The sequence below is a fragment of the Sebastes fasciatus genome, chromosome 1 (genome assembly GCF_043250625.1).
Source record: "Sebastes fasciatus isolate fSebFas1 chromosome 1, fSebFas1.pri, whole genome shotgun sequence".
In the NCBI taxonomy this organism is placed as follows: domain Eukaryota; kingdom Metazoa; phylum Chordata; class Actinopteri; order Perciformes; family Sebastidae; genus Sebastes; species Sebastes fasciatus.
Window position 1 is genome coordinate 40,259,333 of NC_133795.1, and position 22,174 is coordinate 40,281,506.

Genomic DNA, 22,174 nt, shown 5'->3' on the forward strand with positions numbered 1-22,174 from the left:
TTCACATTACATTATAGTTATTTGATTACTGTTAATATAAAACATATTGATTACTGCAGCTTTGAGACTGTACAGTATGTGTGTGAGGATATACACAGATATCCATGCAGAAACTTGGCCAGATGCGCAGCCACCCACTCACTCACACACCCATCCAGAGAGCCCAAGGATCCAGAACAGCAGCATGTGAGTTTGAAGCCCTGAAGTAGCTGAGGACTCTGAATACTGGTTAAGAAGATGAAGGGAGGACTGAGCTGATGCAGGCAGACAGCTGCAGTGCTGCTGTGTCCTGATCAGCTGGTGCATCAGCTGAGTGTGTGATGTCATCAGTGACTGGGGGGGTGGTGGGGTATGGTCAGCTGTCAAACCTGCTGCTAATTTCTGCTGCTGCTACTTGAGTATGCCATGTTTTATTGGTCACCATCGCCTCAACGATTAAAAAGAAAAGAAAAGAAAGGACATCTCTGGAATACGTTTTGGCATGTCATCATTCGACTATGACAATGTGGACTTTTTGGATGATAATGTTCGCAGAGTTCTGTATTGGATGAAATGTGAAAATGAACTGTAACATTTATTGTAATCATATCGCAAAAAAGAAGAACTTGGATCGCCGTTGCCACTATAAACAAACGTATCTCAGGTTTCTGCTTGAGGTTTCCTAAATCAATAATGTTGCCATGTACCCAACAAACACTCACACAAAATCGGACAGGAGTTACAGTCAGATGTGACATTCAAATAAATGAGTTCATCAGTATAGTATTCACATCCTGACATCCAGGGCAACAACATCATTCCTACTGTATCATAACTGATAGAAATGATGGTCCAAACTGTGAACTTAACCCTAAGAGACCTTGTCTTTTTTAGGGTCTTTAGGGGGAGATAGCAGGTCAACAGTACATGCCACAAAAAGGTGTACACATCAATTGAAAGCTGGGAACTTGAAGATCAATTTGAGATGCACCACATGAATCAGAAATAAACATGAATGAGGAGAATGAATGAATGAATTTATATAAATTGTAAATGTATATGAGGGCTTAGACCATTATGATAGAAGCATATGATGGCCGTTCCCATCTCACTTATGTCTCATAAGTTGTTGCAGCAATTTTAGGGTTGATAACATCTGTCAACATTTGCTAAATTTAACCATTTTATACGACATTAAGACACCAAGACCCTGAGGAACACCATAGAAAAACAAGGTCAAGGGGCCGCTGTGAAAATGGCCATACCAGTTTTTCCCCTCTACCCAAAATGTAGCTTAACTCTGGAGCGTTATTTTGCATCCTTCCCGCAAGCTAACATGACGCAGTTGGTACCGATGGATTCCTTAGGTTGTCTCGTTTCATATCGGTTGGATCTTAGACCCGAGTTTTGATAAACTGTAATTATCTTCATCCTTCTTGGTAATCCCACTCAAACAATGACGAGATTTGATTGACATTCTGGGATTTCATCTTCAACATCTTATGTTGACCTGTGTCCTTTCTTCTGTCTGTTTCCAGTCAACATGACCCCAGTGGACCAGCTGGACCAGCAGTGAGCCCCATCCAGCTGGAAGAGCCAACAACAATACACTCCTATCTGCAGTAAGTATAAATGTAATTTACCAGCAGTAATATCTGTGTTTAGCTACATTTTATTCATGCCCACCTGCACACACAAACATCTCCATATCCTTTATTATTCCACAAACAGACACTATTCTGTAATTAAGATATATGTGCTGTTTGTTATCTATCTGTTTTCAGTTTTGTCTTGTCCAGACAGATTAGTATCCATCTCTATTCTATTATCAATAGCTGTCAGCATTCACAAGTGGATTCCACTTCACACACACAGCATTAAATAACCAATAAACCTGAGGCAATAACATTTTGTCTTTTCTGCTAAGCAGCCTCCAGACTTACCGCTGCACATAAATATGCATTTTAGAACCCATTTGCTTCAGGCTAGGTCAATACTACAACGTCATAACAGTTATTTTGTCAGCCACAAGCAATTTGAATCAGTGGAGAGAACTGTGAGAAAGGGAAGGAATTATCCAGTGCAGCAGCAGCAGCAGCAGCAGCAGCAGCAGCAGCGCATGAATCATTTCCACCCGGTGATTCATTCGACGCAATTGCGCCGGATGCAGAATGAACGTGCACCATGAACAGCAGCAGCAGACACTGACAGCTCATCGGCTTGTCTGTAAAGGATGCCAGAAAGCATTTCAGACGCTACGTTTCAGCAAAGACCGTGGAAATATGAGTCTCAGACAGATGTTTGATGCAAGCAGAAACATGTACTTCACTTTTTATTGTTTCATGAATCGCAAAGCAAGTTCAGTAGTTAGTGCTGTTGATTGGTAATGCACTTTCAATGCAGCAGTAGAAGTAGCACAACATGGAAATACAGTACATGAGTCACATTTCACCACTGTATAATACTAGTCAAGACCACCAGAGTGTAAACTATGTTAGGGATGCACTAGATTAGGACTGTCCTCCAGACTGGGCTAGACTAGACTGCAATGACTTAGACAGGACTGGGCAGTGAGCATACTATAATTAAACTGTTCTGGGATAGGCCACAGTAAGAAAGACACAACAAATCCTCCAAACTAGATGACAGAATAGAGGCCTGTACTACGAAGCGATTTCAATATACCCAGGGTATCTTCTCCTTATCTGGCTTAACTAACCCTAACAAACGAGATCCCGCTAAGCGGTCCTACGACGGTGGTTATCAACTTAGTAAATCAACCCAGGGTTTCTCATCTGGTTACGAGCGCGTTCACATGAATGGGGCGGTGTTTGCAGCATCTGACCAATGTCAGCAGAGCGGCACATTTTACAAAGGAAGAGCAAACTATAACATCAGACAAATACGAAGAAGTTAAACACATAATCCAGACTAAAAGCAACACAGTTGAAGCTGCCAAATGCAGGAAGGACAGCTGGCAAAAGAAAAAAACTCCCCATGTGTGAATGCATAAATTAACAGATTTATTTATTTAACAGAACACTCAACAGTCAGATATAGTCGTCTAGATGGGGCAGTGATATATAAATAGTTTTTCAGAAGTGTATTGGATGAATTAATTACACTTCATTATGCCCTTTGCTATCAGTGTGGCGTGTGTAACCTTTTGTCAGCTGCGTCCCCGTCTCCGGCGGTGTGAAACGGACTTGAGAGCAAGTTAAAAGAGATAAATATAAAAACATAATTTCAAGCGGTAAGCACCCACAACATCCAGCCAGCTGTCCTTCCTGCATTTGTCGGTTTAAACTGTGTTGTTTTCAGCCTGGATTATGACGGTTACTCCTTCGTATTTGTGTAATATTACCACACGATCTGCGCACCGAACTCTGATTGGTCAGCAGGCGGTGCTTTCATAACCTATATCGGAGCAGGTCAGCTGCTCAGCATAAGTTACCATGGTGATCTACCCCCGGTAAGAAGTGAACCACCGTCGTAGGACTGAAAACCCTGAAGGGTTAACCCTGAAGTTACCTCGCTAACCACAAATCCTGCTTCCTAGTACAGGCTTTGGGTTATTTGTCGATGGTTGGACCGACTCCGACTGTTGTGGCGAGATGTGAACAGCTGTCTCTGGTGTCAAAGTCACGCTGTAACAACATCTTTTCACCTTTACATCTGACAGCCAAGAGTCATTATTCACACGACCACTAGAGGTCCTTGTCAGGCAAATGTAAACATTGGTGTTTTTCTCGTGAGAAGACAGTCTCCATAGACGAGTCTGCGACGTGGTACATCAGACCGGAGCAGATCAGACCTCAACTAATCAGCTCAGATCATATTTGTACTTATTTGTCATTTTGCAGAGTAATCATTCTGGCAGTCACACACTTCTCTTGGCAGGCTACAAGACAATAAAGGGTAGAAGCACAAATGTGCACTGATGCACTAACAGGAGCTCATGACTTTGCTCTTTTATCCAGGCACTGTGATTTGGATATGAATGGAAAGGTGAATACTACTGCTGAGAAGATCGCCCACTCCAAAAGTGCCAATATGGTGTCAGACCTGTCCCCAGAAGCCCAGCCTTACACCCGGGTGAGCACACACACACACACACACACGCACACACACACGCACAAATGAACCTGCTACAGAATGCATGAAAACAAACACTTGACTGTCTGCTGATCCTAATACCTCATTGCTTGGTATTTGATAAATGTTATTTAATAAATACATAACCACTATATAAACCCTCTTCCTCCTCTTCTATCTGTCTCTTCTGACCTGCAGGCGTCTCGTACTCCCAGAGGGACTCCTCGAATGGCAGCTACGTTTGGGAAGCGCTCCAACTCGATGCGCAGGAATCCCAAAGCAGCGATCGCCAAGCAGGGATGGCTGTGCAAGCAGGTCAAACATGTTCTCTCTACTCTCATATTAACACTAGAACCGCCAACATCCCATTACCCACTAGAACCACAGGCCGGGGGGTCATTTTTTTCCTTCCTTGGACCACTTTTGGTACAGTAGGTCCTGACCACTGCAGACCGGGAACATCCCACAAGAGCTGCAGTTGTGGAGATGCTCTGACCCAGTCGTCTAGCCAGTACTATTTGGTCCTCGTCAAAGTCGCTCACGTCCTTACGCTGGCCCCATTTTTCAAAATGTTCACTTGCTGTCTAATATATCCCCCCCACTGCCAGGTGCCATGGTAACGAGATAATCAATGTTATTCACTTCACCTGTCAGTGGTCTTAATGTCATGGCTGATCGGTGTATTTCTTTAAATAATAAGGAAGACTTGACAAAATAACTATTAAAAATTCAGTTTAAGGTATTTATTCATTTTACATTTAGACAATAAAAAACATACAAAATAATTAATACGTTTAAACAATTTAATTATTGTAGAAGAACATTAAGTAAAAGTTCAAAACAAATTGTAGATAATGTTGTTTTAGTTACACTACTGGGAATAAAGAAACTGAGCGCTCTCTCTCTCTCTTTATCTCTCTCTCTCTCTTTCTCTCTCTCTCTGTCTCTCTCTCCGTCTCTCTCACACACAGTGCTTTGGCAGCACTCTTCATTTATTCACTAGGGCCTTTTTTCCGTCCTCAGATGAAGACGGCTGGGATATCTCGGCCTCTGTTGCTTTGATTTTGACCAATATTTTTTAACCCTCTGAGAACCGGCAGACATTACTGTCTTTATGAGGCTGTATCAGGCTTAGTTTTCAAACTAGAGTGAAGATATCAGTCACGCTAGCTTGGTCGGGAAGGGGTTAAATAACGCTACAAATTTTGGTGACGGAAAAACTGGCATGGCCATATTCACAGGGGTCCCTTGACCTCTGACCTCAAGATAGGTGAACGAATGGGTTCTACGGGTACCCACTAGTCTCGTCTTTTACACACATGCCCACTTTATGATAATCACATGCAGTTTTTTGCAGGCAGAATAAATGTGTTATTTTTGGACACTTTTATGTGGCACGTACTATTGACCTGTTATCATCCCCAACGCACAGGATTTGTCATCTTGTATTATAGTTTCATTTCATTTCAAAATTGATTTCGAACATGTAAAATAAAAAAATAAAAAAAATAAAAAACAGAATGATCATACCAACAAGAGGACAGCCAGAAAAAAAGTAGTATTTAAATACAATGAAATGCATAAGTAAAATAAATTGTCAAACACTTGATGCCTTGGTTTAAATATTCCAAAAGGAGTGAGAAGAAGTACAAACTCATTTAATCCCACCCCTTTTTCCATAAATCATTCATTAATAATTAACCAGCTTCCTTATTGAGCCTTATACTCTAATTAATTTTCCTAAACTTGTCTAACTATTATTATTACCTTTTATCTCTGTCATACAGAAATATAAATTAATTACTAATATAATTATCCTTATCAAAATATGAATTCATTATCAATCCAGAATACCAATTCATTACTTATTTATTTATCTTAATCATATTGACAAGTTGTTATTTTTTTAATATTATTATTTATGAAATACAATACGCACATGTAATACAATATATATACACATATATATACAATACACAGCATCCTACTATGCATATAAAATACTATATAAAATATGAAGATTATACATTATTTTATACCCAAAATCATAAATCTACAAATTTACATTATTCTTTACAGAAAAAATAGGATGATTAAGAGAGAATACATATTAAATAACCAAATAAATAAATAAACAGTAACCCCTGTAAACACCTTGTGACCCTGTATCTTGAGAAAATCCATAGTAGAATCAGACTGGAACATAAAAGTGGCGTGCTTCTTCAGAAACGTTCATCACACGTTGGTTCAGGCCCGGTGTTCTCTGTCTGTGGGGGTTGTGTCTGACAGTGAGCCAACATCAGATCAACGTAACATTTGGCTCTCAGCAACAAGTACGCCAACATTCAGCGCTGAAACAGGAAGTAGGGTGACCTTCATATTTCATGGCATAAAACTAAAAGTGTGGAGGCTGGAGTCCGCTGTCGGCCCGAATTTGCATCCCGCATCTTGCCAGCAGTTCTGGCCTTTTGTTATTTAAAGGTTAAATAAGAAATCCCCCGAAGAGACCGACAACCAACAATGAATTCATCCTGCTTCACTGGCCGTGCTCATATGAATGCAGCAATAAGGGGCATTAGTATGTGTTTTATAGATTTTAGACAAGCTCTATTGCTTGAAGGCAGAAGCTGAATCCGGCCGTGGGTACAGATAGATTCATCGTTGCTCTTTAGCTGTGAAGTGTTGATAACAATAATGATGATAAAGATAACGATGATGATGAGTGTGTGTGTGACGTGTGTTCCTATACAGGCCAGCAGTGGAGTGAAGCAGTGGAACAAGAGGTGGTTCGTCCTCACCGACAGATGTCTCTTCTACTACAAAGGTTTGTGCTGCGTTCTGTTCTCCAGCTCGGATATCTGCTTCTATCATTTTCACTTTATATGATGAGAGGCTGTCTTGTATTTAGATGCCGTGTTGCCAGCAGGAGGGTTACTAACTTGCTAATCAGTTTGATTAAAGGTGCTGTTTGTAACTTCTTACACGTATAAAATGGGTCGGTGTCGGCTACGCTGCTCCAACACAAACTACACGGAAGCACCAAAACTGCAGTGAAGCCAGTCTTGCAAAACAGTGTCGACTCTTCCTGCTTCAGCCCCTTTAACATGGCACCACTGTAACAACACAAACATACAGCATACTGTTGATGTGTGAAGGCATTTGCAAATTGGTAAATACAGTAGAAATGTATAATTTGCATAGTTTTCTGCATGATGGCAGTTCACTCACTGGGGTCATGTTGCTGACTTTACAGTCAGGTGACAAAATAACAGCTGCAATGCCATGCTTGTGCCAAACTTTACATGTCTTAAATATTTGATGGCAGTGGTGGTGGTGTCCATAAATGAAGTGGAACTAATGATAAAATCAAGAACAGACATCAGTCAGCCATGTCGGTTGCTTTGAGTAGGTTACTTTAAAGGGACTCTATGTAAGAATCAGAAATTGCTTTTTAACAGCGACACCTGTGGCCGTTAAGTCAACGAAAGTCAGCGTCCTGTTGCTCGTGCTCGCTCTACATAGACATGAACGAGCATCGGTCAAAACAGTGAGGCGACACACGTCAGCTAAAAGCACAATATCACTCTATATTTCACCTGCTTGGCAGTAATGTTAGCTGACCAGACGAAGGTCTCTCCATGAATCAATGCTGATCCTAGTGTTGGCTTTTCCTGCCTCAGCCTCCCGACCGCGGTCGGAGGGAACAGGGGAGACACCGGAGTTTTGGTCGGGCTTCACTAGATAGAACTTTACGGTTTTGGTGCTTCCGTGTAGTTTGTGTTGGAGTCTGAGTCTGAACAGCGTAGCCACACGCGAGCGCGCATGGGACACCGACCCGCAATGATTTATACGTGTAAGAAGTTACAAACAGTCCCTTTAATTCTTTGTAATGCTGTAAAAAATGTGTTTAATCAGACTTTTATCATCTCGTTGAGACTCTGCGTATTTCTCCTGGTGGTGTCAAACATGATGTCAAAGGCTTAAATCACAATTGAAACACACATTTAGGTCAACTATTTCCCCATGTCCACCCCACACAGCTCAGCTCCAGTAACATCCCCTTCCAGTTTGGTGGGCCTTTTGTGTTTATTATTGATGTTGAAAGTTATTTATCACTTAGTACACTTCAGCTGCCAGTCACAGTTTGGCAGTTTTAGAGTCATTCTTCCTGTGAAGACTGAAAGTTTGTAGTACTGCTACATGTTATCAGTGTGGGTTATATTTGTGAATGAAATCACTACTTTACAGTCTAGACTCTGCTCCATATGAAAAGTGTCTTGTATCTAAGTTTGTGTATCTAACTTCATATTGTGCTGCAATCTCTCCAATATGTAAATGGCCAGAGCTTAAACCATATTGGAAATGTAAATCTTTCAACCATATGCAGTATTTGTACAGAGAGTGAAGTGTTTCTGTGTGTGTGTGAAGATGTGTGACTGTGCATCCACTCATCAGAGGCATTTCTCACATGCAGATTACTGGGTCACTGAGCTAACTTTGGCTCTGCTCTCATGACAGTAGCTCTCTTTTCAGCCGAGTACATCACCATGGTAATGCTGGCTGCAGTCTCGGAACATTAAAACGCTTTAACGGAGCCTTAATTAATAACCTGTTCTGTCAAAATGCCACTTCCATAACCAAAGATTAGACAAGCAGTAGCAAAGCGGCAAGGCAGAGAGAAAGCGATGAATTAACAGACAGGAGAAATAAATGTTGAGTGCTCTTTGCACTGGCTTCCAGACAAATTTAAAACGGATCTTTATGTCATATATAGCTGTTAATGGCTCTTCTCCAACATACATTTCAGGTCTCAACCAAGAAATAGATCTACAATAATCTTCTCCTTCAGTTCCCAAAAAGAGATTAAACCTTTGCTGTCTGAGCCCCTAAACTTCTGAGCGGTCTGCCTGCATGTGGTAAAATTACCACACAATGTCCCTTTAAAACTTTTTACAGATTTTACGCTTACAGATTCCTTTAATTTACATTGAATTCAATTGTTTGTACATGTTTAATATTAATATTTTGTGTTGGCAGTCCATGTAATTTTGTTCTAAAAAACTATTTTGAGCCATTTTTTTTGTTATTAGGTTAATTAAAAATAACCTGGATGGAACACAATTTCCTCCAAAAATTTGTATATAAATGTAATTGAACTGAATAATTTGCTATTCAATTTTTAAAAAAAAATGAAGCAGATGAGTAATTATTTGTTGTGATTAAGTACAGAAGTGGATTGCATTCACTAAAGAAATAAAATTGGGGACCCCATGCTATAATTATGACGCCTGTATCTCATAAGTACCAGCTCCATAACTTGTGTTTAAGAGATCTTTATCTTGTAATGTGAAATACTAAATCTAGATATATATCGTGATGACAAAGATCCATCTATCATTTTGAAATATTGCAAAATCAGAGCCACGTAATTATGAAATCTGTATCTTGTACATTAATAGTAGATCTTGTAATTCTGAGATCCTGTTAAAAAAAAAAATCATAATGGTATACAGATTTTGTATTCTTAATAACCAAAAAAAAATATTTTGAGATTCCATTTTATAAATGATAAAATAACCTTATCTCATAACTAAAAACAAATACAAGATAAATATCTCATAATTCTAAGATTTTTTCCCCTGTAATTACGAGATACGGATCTAATTATGGTAAAACATGTTTATGAAATAATATTTCATCATTTATTACAACTCTGGTCAATTATAATAGTGAGATAACATCATTATTATTTTTAATTTATTATTAAATTTATTTATTTATTTTTAATTTTACATTTTTTTTTGGTGAATGAAATGCATTTCCATAACTAGCTCATTATACGTAATAAAAAAAAATAAAAAAAATGGTTATAAGAAATGACGAATACGATTTTTTAAAATCAAATCTTTAAGTTAAATCACTTAGCTTTATCAAAAACATTACAATTTAAGAGCAAATGTAGGAATTCTAATATTTTCATCAACTCTGTATCTAAATCCATGTATTTCCCTGCCTGTGAAAATGTAGTGGTATTCCAGCCTTATAATGACTACATACTGTCCAGTATTGTGGGGGTTCATGTCTCAGTGAGTGTTTGTCCTCTATACCTCAGAGCTGATTGCAGCCTTGAATAACCTTGTGCAGGATTCCAGCAATAAAGCCAGTGTAGTCCCAGAAGATGTACACAGAAAACACACTGTGATAAGAGTAGAACAGGCAAAACAGCCTCTTCTGGATTAACTGCTGCACTGTTTATTTGTTCTTTGTTGCTTATTTAATACACAGTTCTTTGTCCCTCTTGTCTCCCCCTTCTCTGTAACCATTTAACTAAATAATCCAGGTCAAGGTCGTGATCATGTTACAAACTTCTACTTACAAACATGGCTTTTCTTTTCTTTCTTATTTTGACGTTAATTCCTTCTGCGCTGGGGGCGTCTCTCTCTTTATTCTGACCACGTCTGTTTTGTCCCGGCCTCCCCTCCGTCTCTGCCTGGCCCAGCTGTGTTTTGGAAAAGAAGGCTTAGAGAGAGAGGGAGCGATGGAGGGAGGAATTTGTGACAGTGCAATTTACCACTGGGATTGCTATGCCAGCCAGGACCAAAGGCCAAAAAATGGGCACAAGGGGAGGAGAAAAAGCACAGGACTTTTGTTGTTTAGGGTTGTGTTTTACAGGGCTGTCTCGGAGTCCTCCAAGGCACAGCCTGTGCTTATAGTGTGTCTGTTAAGACAAGCGTGTATTGAAGTTTTATTAAAAATGTGATATTTCAGATATTTCTTCACTTTGACTTGACATAGACTAGACGTTATGTGTAAGCTCAACAAATAACAGCCTCTCCGTTGCTTACCCAGCTTTAGAAAGTTCATAAACGTATGAACCAAAGCCTTGTTTATATGTGTGGGATACACTGTGGAGCAGGCATCCACAGAGCTATGGGCACCCACAAACGCCTCGTGCAGTACTCTCTGAAACGCCAGGGTGTGTACAAACAAAATATCCAGTGAAGTAAGAAGTAAGAAGTAGAAGTCAATGAGTGTTACCGGCAAAACGCCATTGACCAAAGATGCAACTCCTCAATGCAGGGGAGGGATTGTAATTAATTGTAAACTCATATCTCATATCAAATATCCATCCAACCATCCTTTCCGGCAGCAGGCTTAGCAGGGTATTCCAGACATCCCTCTCCAATGGATGTATTAAGAGAACTGGATACAGCGTTGGAGGCGGGGCCCCGTTCATTCCTATGGAAGTTGCTCAGTGGGCCATGAGGCCAAAATGGCTCGACTTCCATCTGGAAATGTACCCGGATCTTCCGGCGATCTTCCTGCATCCATTGGGCCCACCGGACATGCACGGTAGCGTCCGCTCGGTCACATGGTCCCAACGTCACGCCGTTGTCACGGCTTGCGCTGATGTCGCGGTCTGAGTCTCATTCACATGAACAGAGGAAGGGTAATAACTCTGGTTTCAGCTATTAGTGCATTTTACAACTTTTAGGACCTAATGATTTAAATTAGGGCTATTAGCGTGTTCGTACTGGGAAGTTGATTTACCTAAAAAAAAAAAATTATCCGCTGAGTTAGAGACTTCTCTTTCCCAATGTCAGTCTGTGGGACGTTATTTGTATAGCCAGAGGGTTTGGTTGGAATAGAAGAGTTAAGTAGAGGTATTAGGGAAGATGAGACACACCTTATTGTCATGCTCCTAATATGTGGAGCGCGAATGCGAAAGAGAACTCTCTGCATCAGTGGTTGTATTGAGATCAAATTCAATCTGCAAATCAACACGACATTTGAGTAAACTGGGAGAGGGGCAAGTAGCAAGTTGTTGGTCCAATTTACTAATGTTAATAGAGAGCTCTTGCAGTTTGGTTTTTGGTTTTGTTCACATGAGCAGAGTAAGAAATAATTTCACCCCTGTTCTGTGTAGTTAATGTGTTCTGTGGTAATAACTCAGATATAATTACGTACTTTCTAGAAAACTGGGCAACCGATTCTTCAAAACAGCTCCTCTATTACCCCTCAATTCAAGTTACAATTGTAATTATATAAGGTTTATGTTGGTGACAGCCCAAGTTCGATGATGTACTTTCTAGAAAATAAGATACTTTCCAAGAAACTGCTTTTTCTTATAGTTTGTATATTGTTGATGGCTCCACCCAATTATAATGGGTTTATTAGATTTACCTTAGAAACTATATAATTGTTTTTATTTAAGTTGAAAGACTCCATCATATATCTTGCTGTGTGGAGTAGATAATTAGTCAATGTCCATACTTACAGTGGTAAAGTTACATCTTCAGCATTACATATCTTTTCTCAGTTCTCTTACTTGCCACAGTGTTAAAATGAATGCCCTGGCATCTTCTGGTGATTCAAACTCCTTATCAGCACTGTTATGCATAACACAGAGGCGCGCCAGTTATAGCAGGCCAAATCGTATCCCCGGTATCTCCTGGAGCTTGCGCCAGATGTCATTGAAGGTGGCTCGGGCACGGGCTATCTTCGCAGTGTGATAGGGAAAGACAGAGATAACCATGTATCTGATGTTGATCCGTTGTTAGGCTCTGGCTTGCTGCAGAATATCAACACAGTCCATATGTTAATGTAGCCGAGTGATTATGGGGCAGGGGTTGAGTCCTCGGGAATAGCCACTATCCTTGTATAGTTGGTCTGTGATCTCGCCATAAGATCCTCACATTTATGTTCTACTCTTACCAATTCAGCTGACAGATGCTTCACTTTAAACTGGAGAGTGGCATTGTCATCGATGCAGGTGGAGAGCGAGGTCTCCATTTCACCTAATGTATTCTTCAGAGCATCCACGTCCTTGTTACCATAGACTGGATCACAACAAACACCACAGCAGACAAACCAAGAGGCATCCAGTGGACCCTGTTCTCCCAGCTGGAAGATCTTGACTTTGAAGACGATATCGCTCTCCTTTCAACCAACCACTCGAACATGCAGGCCAAAACTGACAGGCTCAACAACTTTGTCAGACAGGTTGGACTCAACATCAACATCTCCAAAACTCAAGTGATGTGAGTAAACTCACCCCCACAGCACCCATTCTTGTAAATGGGGCACCACTTGAGTTTGTGGAAGAGTTCACCTACCTGGGCAGCCTCATCAGTAAAGACAGTGCAGTGCATAAAGACATCAAAACAAGGCTGGGAAAGGCTCAGGGTGCCTTTTCCCAACTCCGTTCCATCTGGAGGTCCAAGCAATACAGCCTTAACAAAAGATGCTCTTGTACAACAGCAATGTCAAGTCTGTTCTGCTATATGGCTCAGAGAGTTGACGAGTGATCAAAACTGATATGAGGAGAGTGGAAGTTTTTCACAATGGCTGCCTCAGACGAATATGCCAGATCTTTTGGCCAAACAAAATCTCCAACCACCAACTGTACAAAAAAAACGGTATCCGGAGTATTACCAAGGAAATTACACACAGACGTCTGATATCGCTAAGGCCATGTTCTGAGAATGGAGCAGGACCGGATCCCGAGAGTCGCCTTAAGATGGACACCACCAGGCAAAAGAAAACCCGGGAGGCCCAAATCCACCTGGCGCAGAACTGTGACACAGGAGCTGGACAAGATAAACCTGTCATGGGGAGAGGCCCAACATGCTGTCAATGACCGAATGCAATGGAGAGAGCTCATTGAAGCCTTATGTCCCATAGTGGATGAAGAGGAGTGAGCTGTGAGCTGATTCTTCAGAGCACTCACATCGAACTGGATGTTGTGACAGCTCTGTCCATGGGGGAAGAGGAGTTATTACGAGTCGGGGATGCGGCGTGCGGAGCAGGGCGCTGTGCTTGTGCAGATGAAGTTCTCCAAGTTTTGGCTTTTGCAGGCATTTTGGTCAGCAAGTCAAAGATAAAGTATTGGGTAAAACATACACCAAAAAACATACAAAATGTGCCTAGAGTTGGATTCTTTATAGATTTTTGCAGGAGCCCCGAAAGTCGTGTCCTTTTCCATTCATCGCTACGCAGGAAGTTCTCTTCTCCACTGCTTGGTTTGCTCGTCGTAGTCCATAGTTTGGGATGGCAGATGCTGAACACGTGGACATGATTAGGGTAATTCACTACATCGTTGTCACAATAGTTGTGTCTGTACCACAGGAAACGTAGTACATCCCTGTTTTCTTTGTAAAGAAAGAAACAATAAAACATTTTCTATCATCAGCAGGTTCCTTCCTGAAGTTGAAAATTGTAGAGACTGGACCCCGGAGCAGGACATTGTTCAAGGACACACTGAACCGAGCTCTTGAATCAAAAACCACCAGGATCAGTCCAAGTTTTTTGCGGGTGGCACACACCAAAACGAGGGAGGTACTTTCCTTCCTTCTTCTAGTGACAGTGCCAGCTCAGCATGATAATTATCGAAGATCCCTTGTATAAACTCCAAGACGTTATCTTTCATGGTAGGTTTCCTTTCAATATTACGCCGCAGGTGCATAAGTTGGAATGCTCCTGGTTCAGACGCTCCACCTGGTCATTGGACTGAGGCTGGTAGCCAGAGAAGAGGCTGTGACCATTGCTGCCAGGAGGCTACAAAACTCAAGCCAGAAACAAGAGGTGATTTAGTGCCCCAGAGACGGTCAGAGACGACATCTCTGGGAAGGCCATGCAGTCCACATGGTAGATGTGTGAATATGCGTCTGGCTTGGTGTTCTTGGAGCCTGGGTGATAAGAAACAGAAATTAAAAGTTAAGGAACAGGACCCACCTGGCTTGTTATGTGTTTGCCCCCTTCAACCAATGTCTCCACTTCTTTCATTTTGACCACCAACAGCTCTCGGTTCCCAATGTCATTGTCTTGTTCTGCTGGAGAGAGCTTGCAGGAGAAAAAGGCACATGGATAAAGCATGTGGTCAGACACAAAGGTCTGGGAGATGTTGGCCCCAACACCGGAGTTCGACACTTGACCATGAACTGGCGGGAACAATCATGATGGGTTTGGGTAGGTGCTGAGGTAAAAACGTCTCTTAAGCTCACTAAGCGCTTTATCTGCAGCCGCGGACCAGAGGAAGGGCAAACTTAGGGGAGATGAGGATCGTGAGAGGACTTGCCACTGAGCGGTAATTCTGGATGAATCTCCTGTATAAATTGGCAAAGTCTTGGATGTGGGGAACCAGCCAGTCGCTTTGACTTTGGCGGGGTCCGTCTGGATGCTGCCGGCGGCCACCACCACGAAGCCCAAGAAAGAGACCTTGGAGATGTGAAACTCACACTTTTTCGGCTTTCACAAAGACTTTGTTCTCCAGGTGTTGACTCCAGAAGTCTCTGGAGGACACACTTCACTTGCTCAACATGCTCCTGTTGAGATCTGGAGAAGATCAATATGTCATCCAGGTAACCAGACAATGTCATTTACCAGGGCCTGCAAGACTGTGGGGGGGCATTTGTGAGGCGAAACAGCATCACCAGGTATTCGTAATGGCTGCTGGGATTGTTGAAGGTGGTTTTCCACTCATCCCCCTCTTGCCATTCAGGCCACGGTAGTTGATGCAAGGTCTGAGGGTCTTCTTCTCCATGAAGAAGAAGCATCTGGCTCCCACTGGAGAAGAAGGGCGGATGATCCCAGCAGCCAGCAACTCATTGATGCACTTTTCCATTGTTCTCAGGAGCAGACAGGGAGACGGGTCAGCCCTTGGTTGTCAGGGCTCTCTCAGTCCTTCGCTGGGTCTGAAATGACAAGAGAGTTAGTATCTCGAAAAACTAGGCAGAATGAATGAATGACTGACATCAGGAAGGATTTGTGACAATAACAGATACTCTAATAAATATTTTATATTGTCGTCATTCATCATCTTTTCATGGAGCAGTTACGAATGCTTCACAGTTATAGTTGTTGACATTTTATCAATAAACAAATATAGCTTATAAAGGCATAATGCAGCCGTTAAATCAAGTGTTGCTGTCCTGTCTTTACTGTGAGCACCACAAATGACATTACAATCACATCCATTGGGGAGGAGACAGACATCTCAGAGCTGGACCAATACAACCAAAAGCATCTGCATGGATAGATAATCACTCTTGAAGTAAAAAAAAAAAAAAAATGATTAATGTAATTTTCCTCTGTGACAATATCCCAAACTTTTACATAATTGTAAAGTTTTTTTTTTCTTTTCCCCTCACTACGCGTCATCATTACTTTGTGTACCTTCCTGTATGTTTGCAACGTGTGTTTCCAGATAGTCTGGGATGCATGTTCATGCTTTATAGCCTATAAATACAGACATCAATAAATCATTCAAATGTGTGTGGGAGACCCGAACGGGAGGGAGGCAGAAGTGTTTCTATTTACCTGCTGTCCCTTTATGCATGCGTGTGTGGGAGCGTGTGTGTGTGTGTGTGTGTGTGTGGGTGTGTGTCATTGGTGCAGACTAGCAGCAGGTACAGTTGGCTGGGGGCCAAGATTCCTGCAACACTGAGTCACATGGGCTGATCATTATCTCACGCAAACACACACACACACACACACACACACATACACACACATGCACGCACATACACACACATACACGCACACACACTCAGAGCAGGGAGCAGGGTATTGTATGATTGCACAAGCCCTTCCCCCTCCCCCAGATCTCTCTCTCTCCCTCTCTCTCTCTCTCTCTCTCTCTCTTTCTCCCTCTCTCTCTCTCTCCGTCACACACCCACACACAAACACTCACACAGCCGAGAGTGTCGGTGCAGAGCTACGTTCAGGAAACAAGAGGTAGGAGGTCACAGAGAGAGAGAGAGAGGAGTGTGTATCCCTTTTCAAACTGCTGAAATTTTCATGCCTCCTTCCATTATTTAGTCAGCACCGGTGCTCCCCTTCTATCTACAGTGCTCCTATTTATCGCCGCTGGATCCTGGTGTGTGTGTGAGTGTGTGTGTGTGTGTGTGTGTGTGTGAGCCATCGCCGCTGCTTATCAGAGGGACCCTCGGACCATAATGGATATCTATTCTAGGAAGCTGTCACCGTGGGAGCAGAGAGTGTGCTGGGAGGAGAGCGGCTTGGATTGTGCTCTTGTGTTTGGACTCTGAACACTCCTCCTCTGTTGTTGCTGTCTTTTTTATCCTGCAGGTTGAATGAGCTGGCTCAGGCTTGTAATTGTTATGTCTCTCACACAGTAGTTGTAGTCATGCCCCCCGGATCGTTATTTTTCTGTTTTCTCTTTGATTCTTTCTGGGATGTTTTCACACTTTTCATTTTGTCTAATTCACAGATGAGAAGGAGGACACGGTGTTAGGGAGTCTGCCGCTGCTCAGCTTCCGAATTGGAGGAGTGGATTCTTCGGATAACATCACCCGCAAGTTTGCCTTTAAGGTCAGTAACATCCTGGTTGGGGAGGTAGAGGGTGCTGGGAGGTCTATGTGTAATTGCATTTCATGCAAAGGACATGCAACGGGCACTGGGGAGCAGAATGAGAGATTTCTAATGTGCATACATTAGTGGAAAACAAATGGGTTCTAGTAGGAACATATTGGTTCATTTCAGAGTGTAAATGTTGGCTGTGTTGGGTTCCCTTACTAGAACCATTTGCTCCAACCCTTGAAGACTCCTCCTTGTGCAATTGTGACTGCTTATTGCGAAAAGCAGGATTTACTGATGTTTGAACTTGTTCCATTGGTTGCATTGCTGTGGCTTATAGCGAAGGGTGTTGGTTTGGTTCTGGTTGATTGATAGAAGCTGACTGGCTTCATGGCTGAGTCACATGATGTTATTTATGACTGTTAAAGGGCCCTGTGGGGACTGGAGTCTCTCAGGCTCATCAGAGTGGATTGATTGATGCTTTTATTTTAAGCGACCTTGAATTAGGACTTCAACTAGTGTCGGTTTTAATGTTTGATCAGATTCTTAGTCCTGTTTCTTATTTCTGATCAGATATTGTGTCATATTGGTGTGGAAACCCAATATTATCCAATGTATTGACTATTAGAGTGGATCAAACGTTCAGTCACATCATGGACATTCTTTGCTTGTTCTTGAACTCTAATGAAGTTATTTCGGAAAAGAGCTGCTTCAGTAAACTATCATCAACATCAGTTTGACTGATGAGGGTGATTGCATAATGAGTACATTTTTTTTTATCCTGGCATGGCTCTAAAAGGCCTTCCGTAGACAACCAATTTAATACCATCTCATCTGCAATGTCCAAGGACAGCGCTGACATGTCCCAGTTTAAAGACATCCTTTATAGTCTGAAGACACAGCGGTGGGACTTCTCTGCCAGGTTTCTGTACTATTGGTTGGAGGTAACGACAATCAAAGACCAAAAATGTATAAATTGCTGTTCCTGACAAAACAGATCAAGGCTGCGTTTCCTCAGATCCTGATGAATCACATCAGCAGCACTGACAGTTGGGGATAAACAGAGCTCCAGAGGCAGCAGCAGCAGCAGCAGCAGCAGCAGCAGCAACGCACTGCCTGACAGAGCTGTTTGTCAGAGCTGAATAAAGATGAGACGACGAGGATGTAATGTAGGTTAGCTAGCTGAGTCTGAATCTGCTGAGTAAAGGTTTATATAAGTTGGAAAGTTAGCCCTGTTCCCCCTTCAGCATCAGCATGAAACACACACATACACAGTGACAGCTCACTCTCTCTCCAGCTATCTCTCTCTCTCTCTCTCTCCCTCTCTCTCTCTCTCTCTTCTATCCCCCCCTCTCTCTCTGACTGCAGTCACTGTTTGTCATTATCACTTTTCTTCACTTTTCAGAACATTTAGTCCTTTTCAGTTGTTCTCTTTCTTTCCATGCCAAGTGCAAAGTCCAGTGCATGTACCCAGTGTGTGTACACACACACACACACACACACACACACACACACACACACACACACACACACACACACACACACACACACACACACACGCACACACACATAGGTTCTCCACACACACACACACACCTGCAGTGGAGACAGACTGAGCAAATATACTCAGTGTGGCTTGGACAGTTTGCCAAGGGTTAGGGTGCTGCTTGTTAGCTAATGTTCTGACTGGACACTCAGTACTCGCAAATTCATGTCGCAAATACGGCAGAGTTAAAAGACTAACGTATCATAAAGAGTAAAGCTATAAATATATTGGCGAAAAATAAAAATAGAGATAGCAAGGTAAACTTAAAAGACTATGACAAGGCCTTTGAATCAAAGTTGTTCTGAAGATTTGAAAGTGTGATGGATACAGCCTGGTCACAGTGAAAATCATCTCCTGTCCTTACAAAATAAGGATGTAATTTCTCTGGATACTGGGTTTATTTTTGAACTTTTGACAGCTTCCAGTCAATTTTTAATAGTTTGGAAATTGTAATATTTGGTGACACTATTTTTTGTGTAAAAAACACCACGCCAACTTGTTTTGAGTCATTCACTATTCTGTAAATCTATTTATTATGGAACTCTGACCAACATTGAGATGTTCCTCAGACAGACCTGCACTTGTAAATTCATATCATATCTGTCATCAGCTCATATTGCAACAGTTTCTGTGCTTATGTTCAGGTTGGTGTTGAACTTGGCCCTCTCCCTCAGATCATGCTGGTCTGGGTGCAGTGCAACACGACTGTTTGTTTTAAAGTGTTGACTCTGACTTTGTCTGCGAGGCTGATGGCATCGTCAGCTTTTGCCATGCTGTGTTGACGTGCTTGATTTTATAGGGGCAAATAGTCATTGTATTGTATTTATACTATGCTTCTCTAATGCTGAAAAAGGGAGTGTTATCCCAGCCTCAGATCCTTTTTTTCCACCTTCCTCTGCCTTCTTATTGCTGCTCTTGTTGACTTACCGCCAGTGATCTCTCTCTCTTTATTTGGGTCTTTGAGCTTGATATAAACCGTCGTCCCCTGACAGCCACAGTCCAAAAATATCAGTACTGGCCCTCAAAACCCACATTGGTTAACCCTACTTCAACTTGTGAGAGCATTGCGAGGCCATCAGGGTAATTTAACTGAGTCACCAGAGTACACGGTTCAACAGCTCTGGTTCCGCTGACTGAGCAAAGATTTACATCATCCATCTGACATTTGGGTCAAAATCGTATTACAGTATTCTTATTAGAGTGGCTCCAGAGACGTTTACATAGAGAAAAAAAATGCAAAGGTATTGTGAATAAAATACTGATTTCAAGTTCCACATATCCTAATATGATAATGATATTTAATGGCATGAAAATGTAAGAATAGGGTATAAATTTGGAATGAAACCACTCATACCCGATGATGGCACCACGCCGGCACAATGCTGTAATGTCAGCCTACCACAGGTCACAGGTAGCTACAGCTATTGATCAAGTGAATCTGGTGCAACAATGTAACGCTTTGTCTTTGTCTGTTTGGCCCAAAATAATTTTATAATAATTATAATAATAATAATTTATTCAGTATTTTTAGACTTTGATTTCAAATTTTCAGGCAGTAGTCAGTATATTTTTGGCATCATTTGGCAAAAATTCCATAATAACCTTTCAGCATATTGTAATTCAAGTGTTCTGAGAGATAACTAGACTTCTGCTCCTCCTCATGGCTCTGTTTTCAGGCTTTAGAACATCTAGCCCGTGACGGGAGACTTTGACCAATCACAGGTCATTTCATTGAGAGAGAGCGTTCCTATTGGCTGTGCTCCAGTCACAATGGCGGTGGCGTCAAAAACATTCTCATTTTACAGCTAAACCGTGCACTACAAGATGATTCTGAAAACATCTGAGGAGAGAAATAGGCATTAACGTAACAGGATATTGGTTCATATTTGATCAGCGCTGCCTAGTTTGACCGTTTGGTTGAGTTCGAGAGTGATTGACAGCCGGCTCTCATAGACGGCAGATGGACAGCAGACCTCAGATCAGCTCTTACTGCTTGTTTTCCTCCGGTCTGTGAAATCTTGCAGATGCCGTTAGGAGCACCAGAGGACACAGAGGCACATGATTTTTTTCAGGTTACCTGTTTCATGTACTACTGTCACGATATAACGACCGTTTTATAAAAATAACTGTTTTTAATCATATTTGCTCCAATCTCGCCTACTTCAGCTTTAAACAACACAAGGGGGCTGTGTTGCTGAGGGTGTTGTTCATTCAATTCAATCAAGACCAATTTGATTAACACATCTGTTTGAAGACCTCTCAGATGACTAACACTATACACTGTTTTGACAGGATTTTACAACTATGGAAACAGCAGCAAATATCTTTCGTTGTGACAGTAGCGAGGTCAAATTTAAAAATATGCCGTTCATGTGCTGGAAGCTGCGTTGCAATGTGACAAACCTTTTTTTTTGCCAGAGCCCTCTGTGTTATTTTATATACAGCATACCATAATGTACAGCATAGCTCTATATACAGACTACTACAACGGTAGCAAACTCTTTGATGGCTTAACCCTTCACTACGTGTCAACATGTCAGGTGGAGTAGTGAGCTTCTTTGAAGATATTGAAGAGGTTGTTAAAGACGAGGTAACTGTCAGAAGCGGGGAGCATGTCAGCTTGACAGGGAGCGGAGGGAACACACATGAATGAATTCATGAGGGCTGTTTTGTTGCCTGCTGAGAGTTCATGCTGTGGGTATTTACAGTACAGATAGTGAAGGTTTATGACAGAGCATTCGCGTGTTATATATGCTGTTGTTTGAGTTCCTCGAGTTTGTCTTATTGGACGAGCTCCCTCAGGGCGTCGTAGAGGCGGGGCTCAGACTCCCTCTGGTCCTGTCCCAGCGTGCCTCCTTCAAAGTTGTCTGGGGATTCCTGTCCAACCACTTGTGTTAACGACAGGTATTAGTTCTGAATGACCCCCAGGTGACACAGAGACAAGCAGGTCCACAGCCTCTGATCCCGCTGCTGTCTGTCCAAATATACAGTATGAACTGGGATTGCTTATTTGTAGATACATTTCTTTCTTTTAAGCAGAAATGTTTTCTTAAGACCCGGTTGATGAAGTAAATTGCTGAGTTTTGGGAATCATGGCAACATTGGTAAAAATAAGTGAGATTATCAGACAGGTTGTAAACAATTCCTTGGAAGAGAAAACAGGTCAAACTAGAATTGCAGTTGGAGAGCACAGACCTCTGCCAAGGTGCGTGACTTTAAAAACAAATCACAGCTCAC

At 41.9% G+C, this 22,174-nt stretch overlaps 1 protein-coding gene across 11 annotated transcripts in view; it reads left to right on the forward strand.

Annotated features, from left to right (window-relative positions):
• The window catches only part of plekha6 (pleckstrin homology domain containing, family A member 6), a 117,790-nt gene that overhangs the window by 53,821 nt on the left and 41,795 nt on the right, over positions 1–22,174 (forward strand). For 7 of the 11 annotated variants that reach the window (XM_074648845.1, XM_074648835.1, XM_074648817.1 and 4 more), the window contains 5 exons: positions 1,518–1,601; positions 3,960–4,074; positions 4,273–4,389; positions 6,826–6,898; positions 17,306–17,406. In XM_074648845.1, coding sequence (XP_074504946.1) covers positions 3,976–4,074; positions 4,273–4,389; positions 6,826–6,898; positions 17,306–17,406 — 390 coding nt within the window. In that variant the 5' untranslated portion in view covers positions 1,518–1,601; positions 3,960–3,975. Of the gene's footprint in view, positions 1–1,517; positions 1,602–3,959; positions 4,075–4,272; positions 4,390–6,825; positions 6,899–16,966; positions 17,187–17,305; positions 17,407–22,174 lie in introns of those variants that run through there. The other 4 variants (XM_074648895.1, XM_074648903.1, XM_074648873.1 and 1 more) reach the window with 4 other exon arrangements.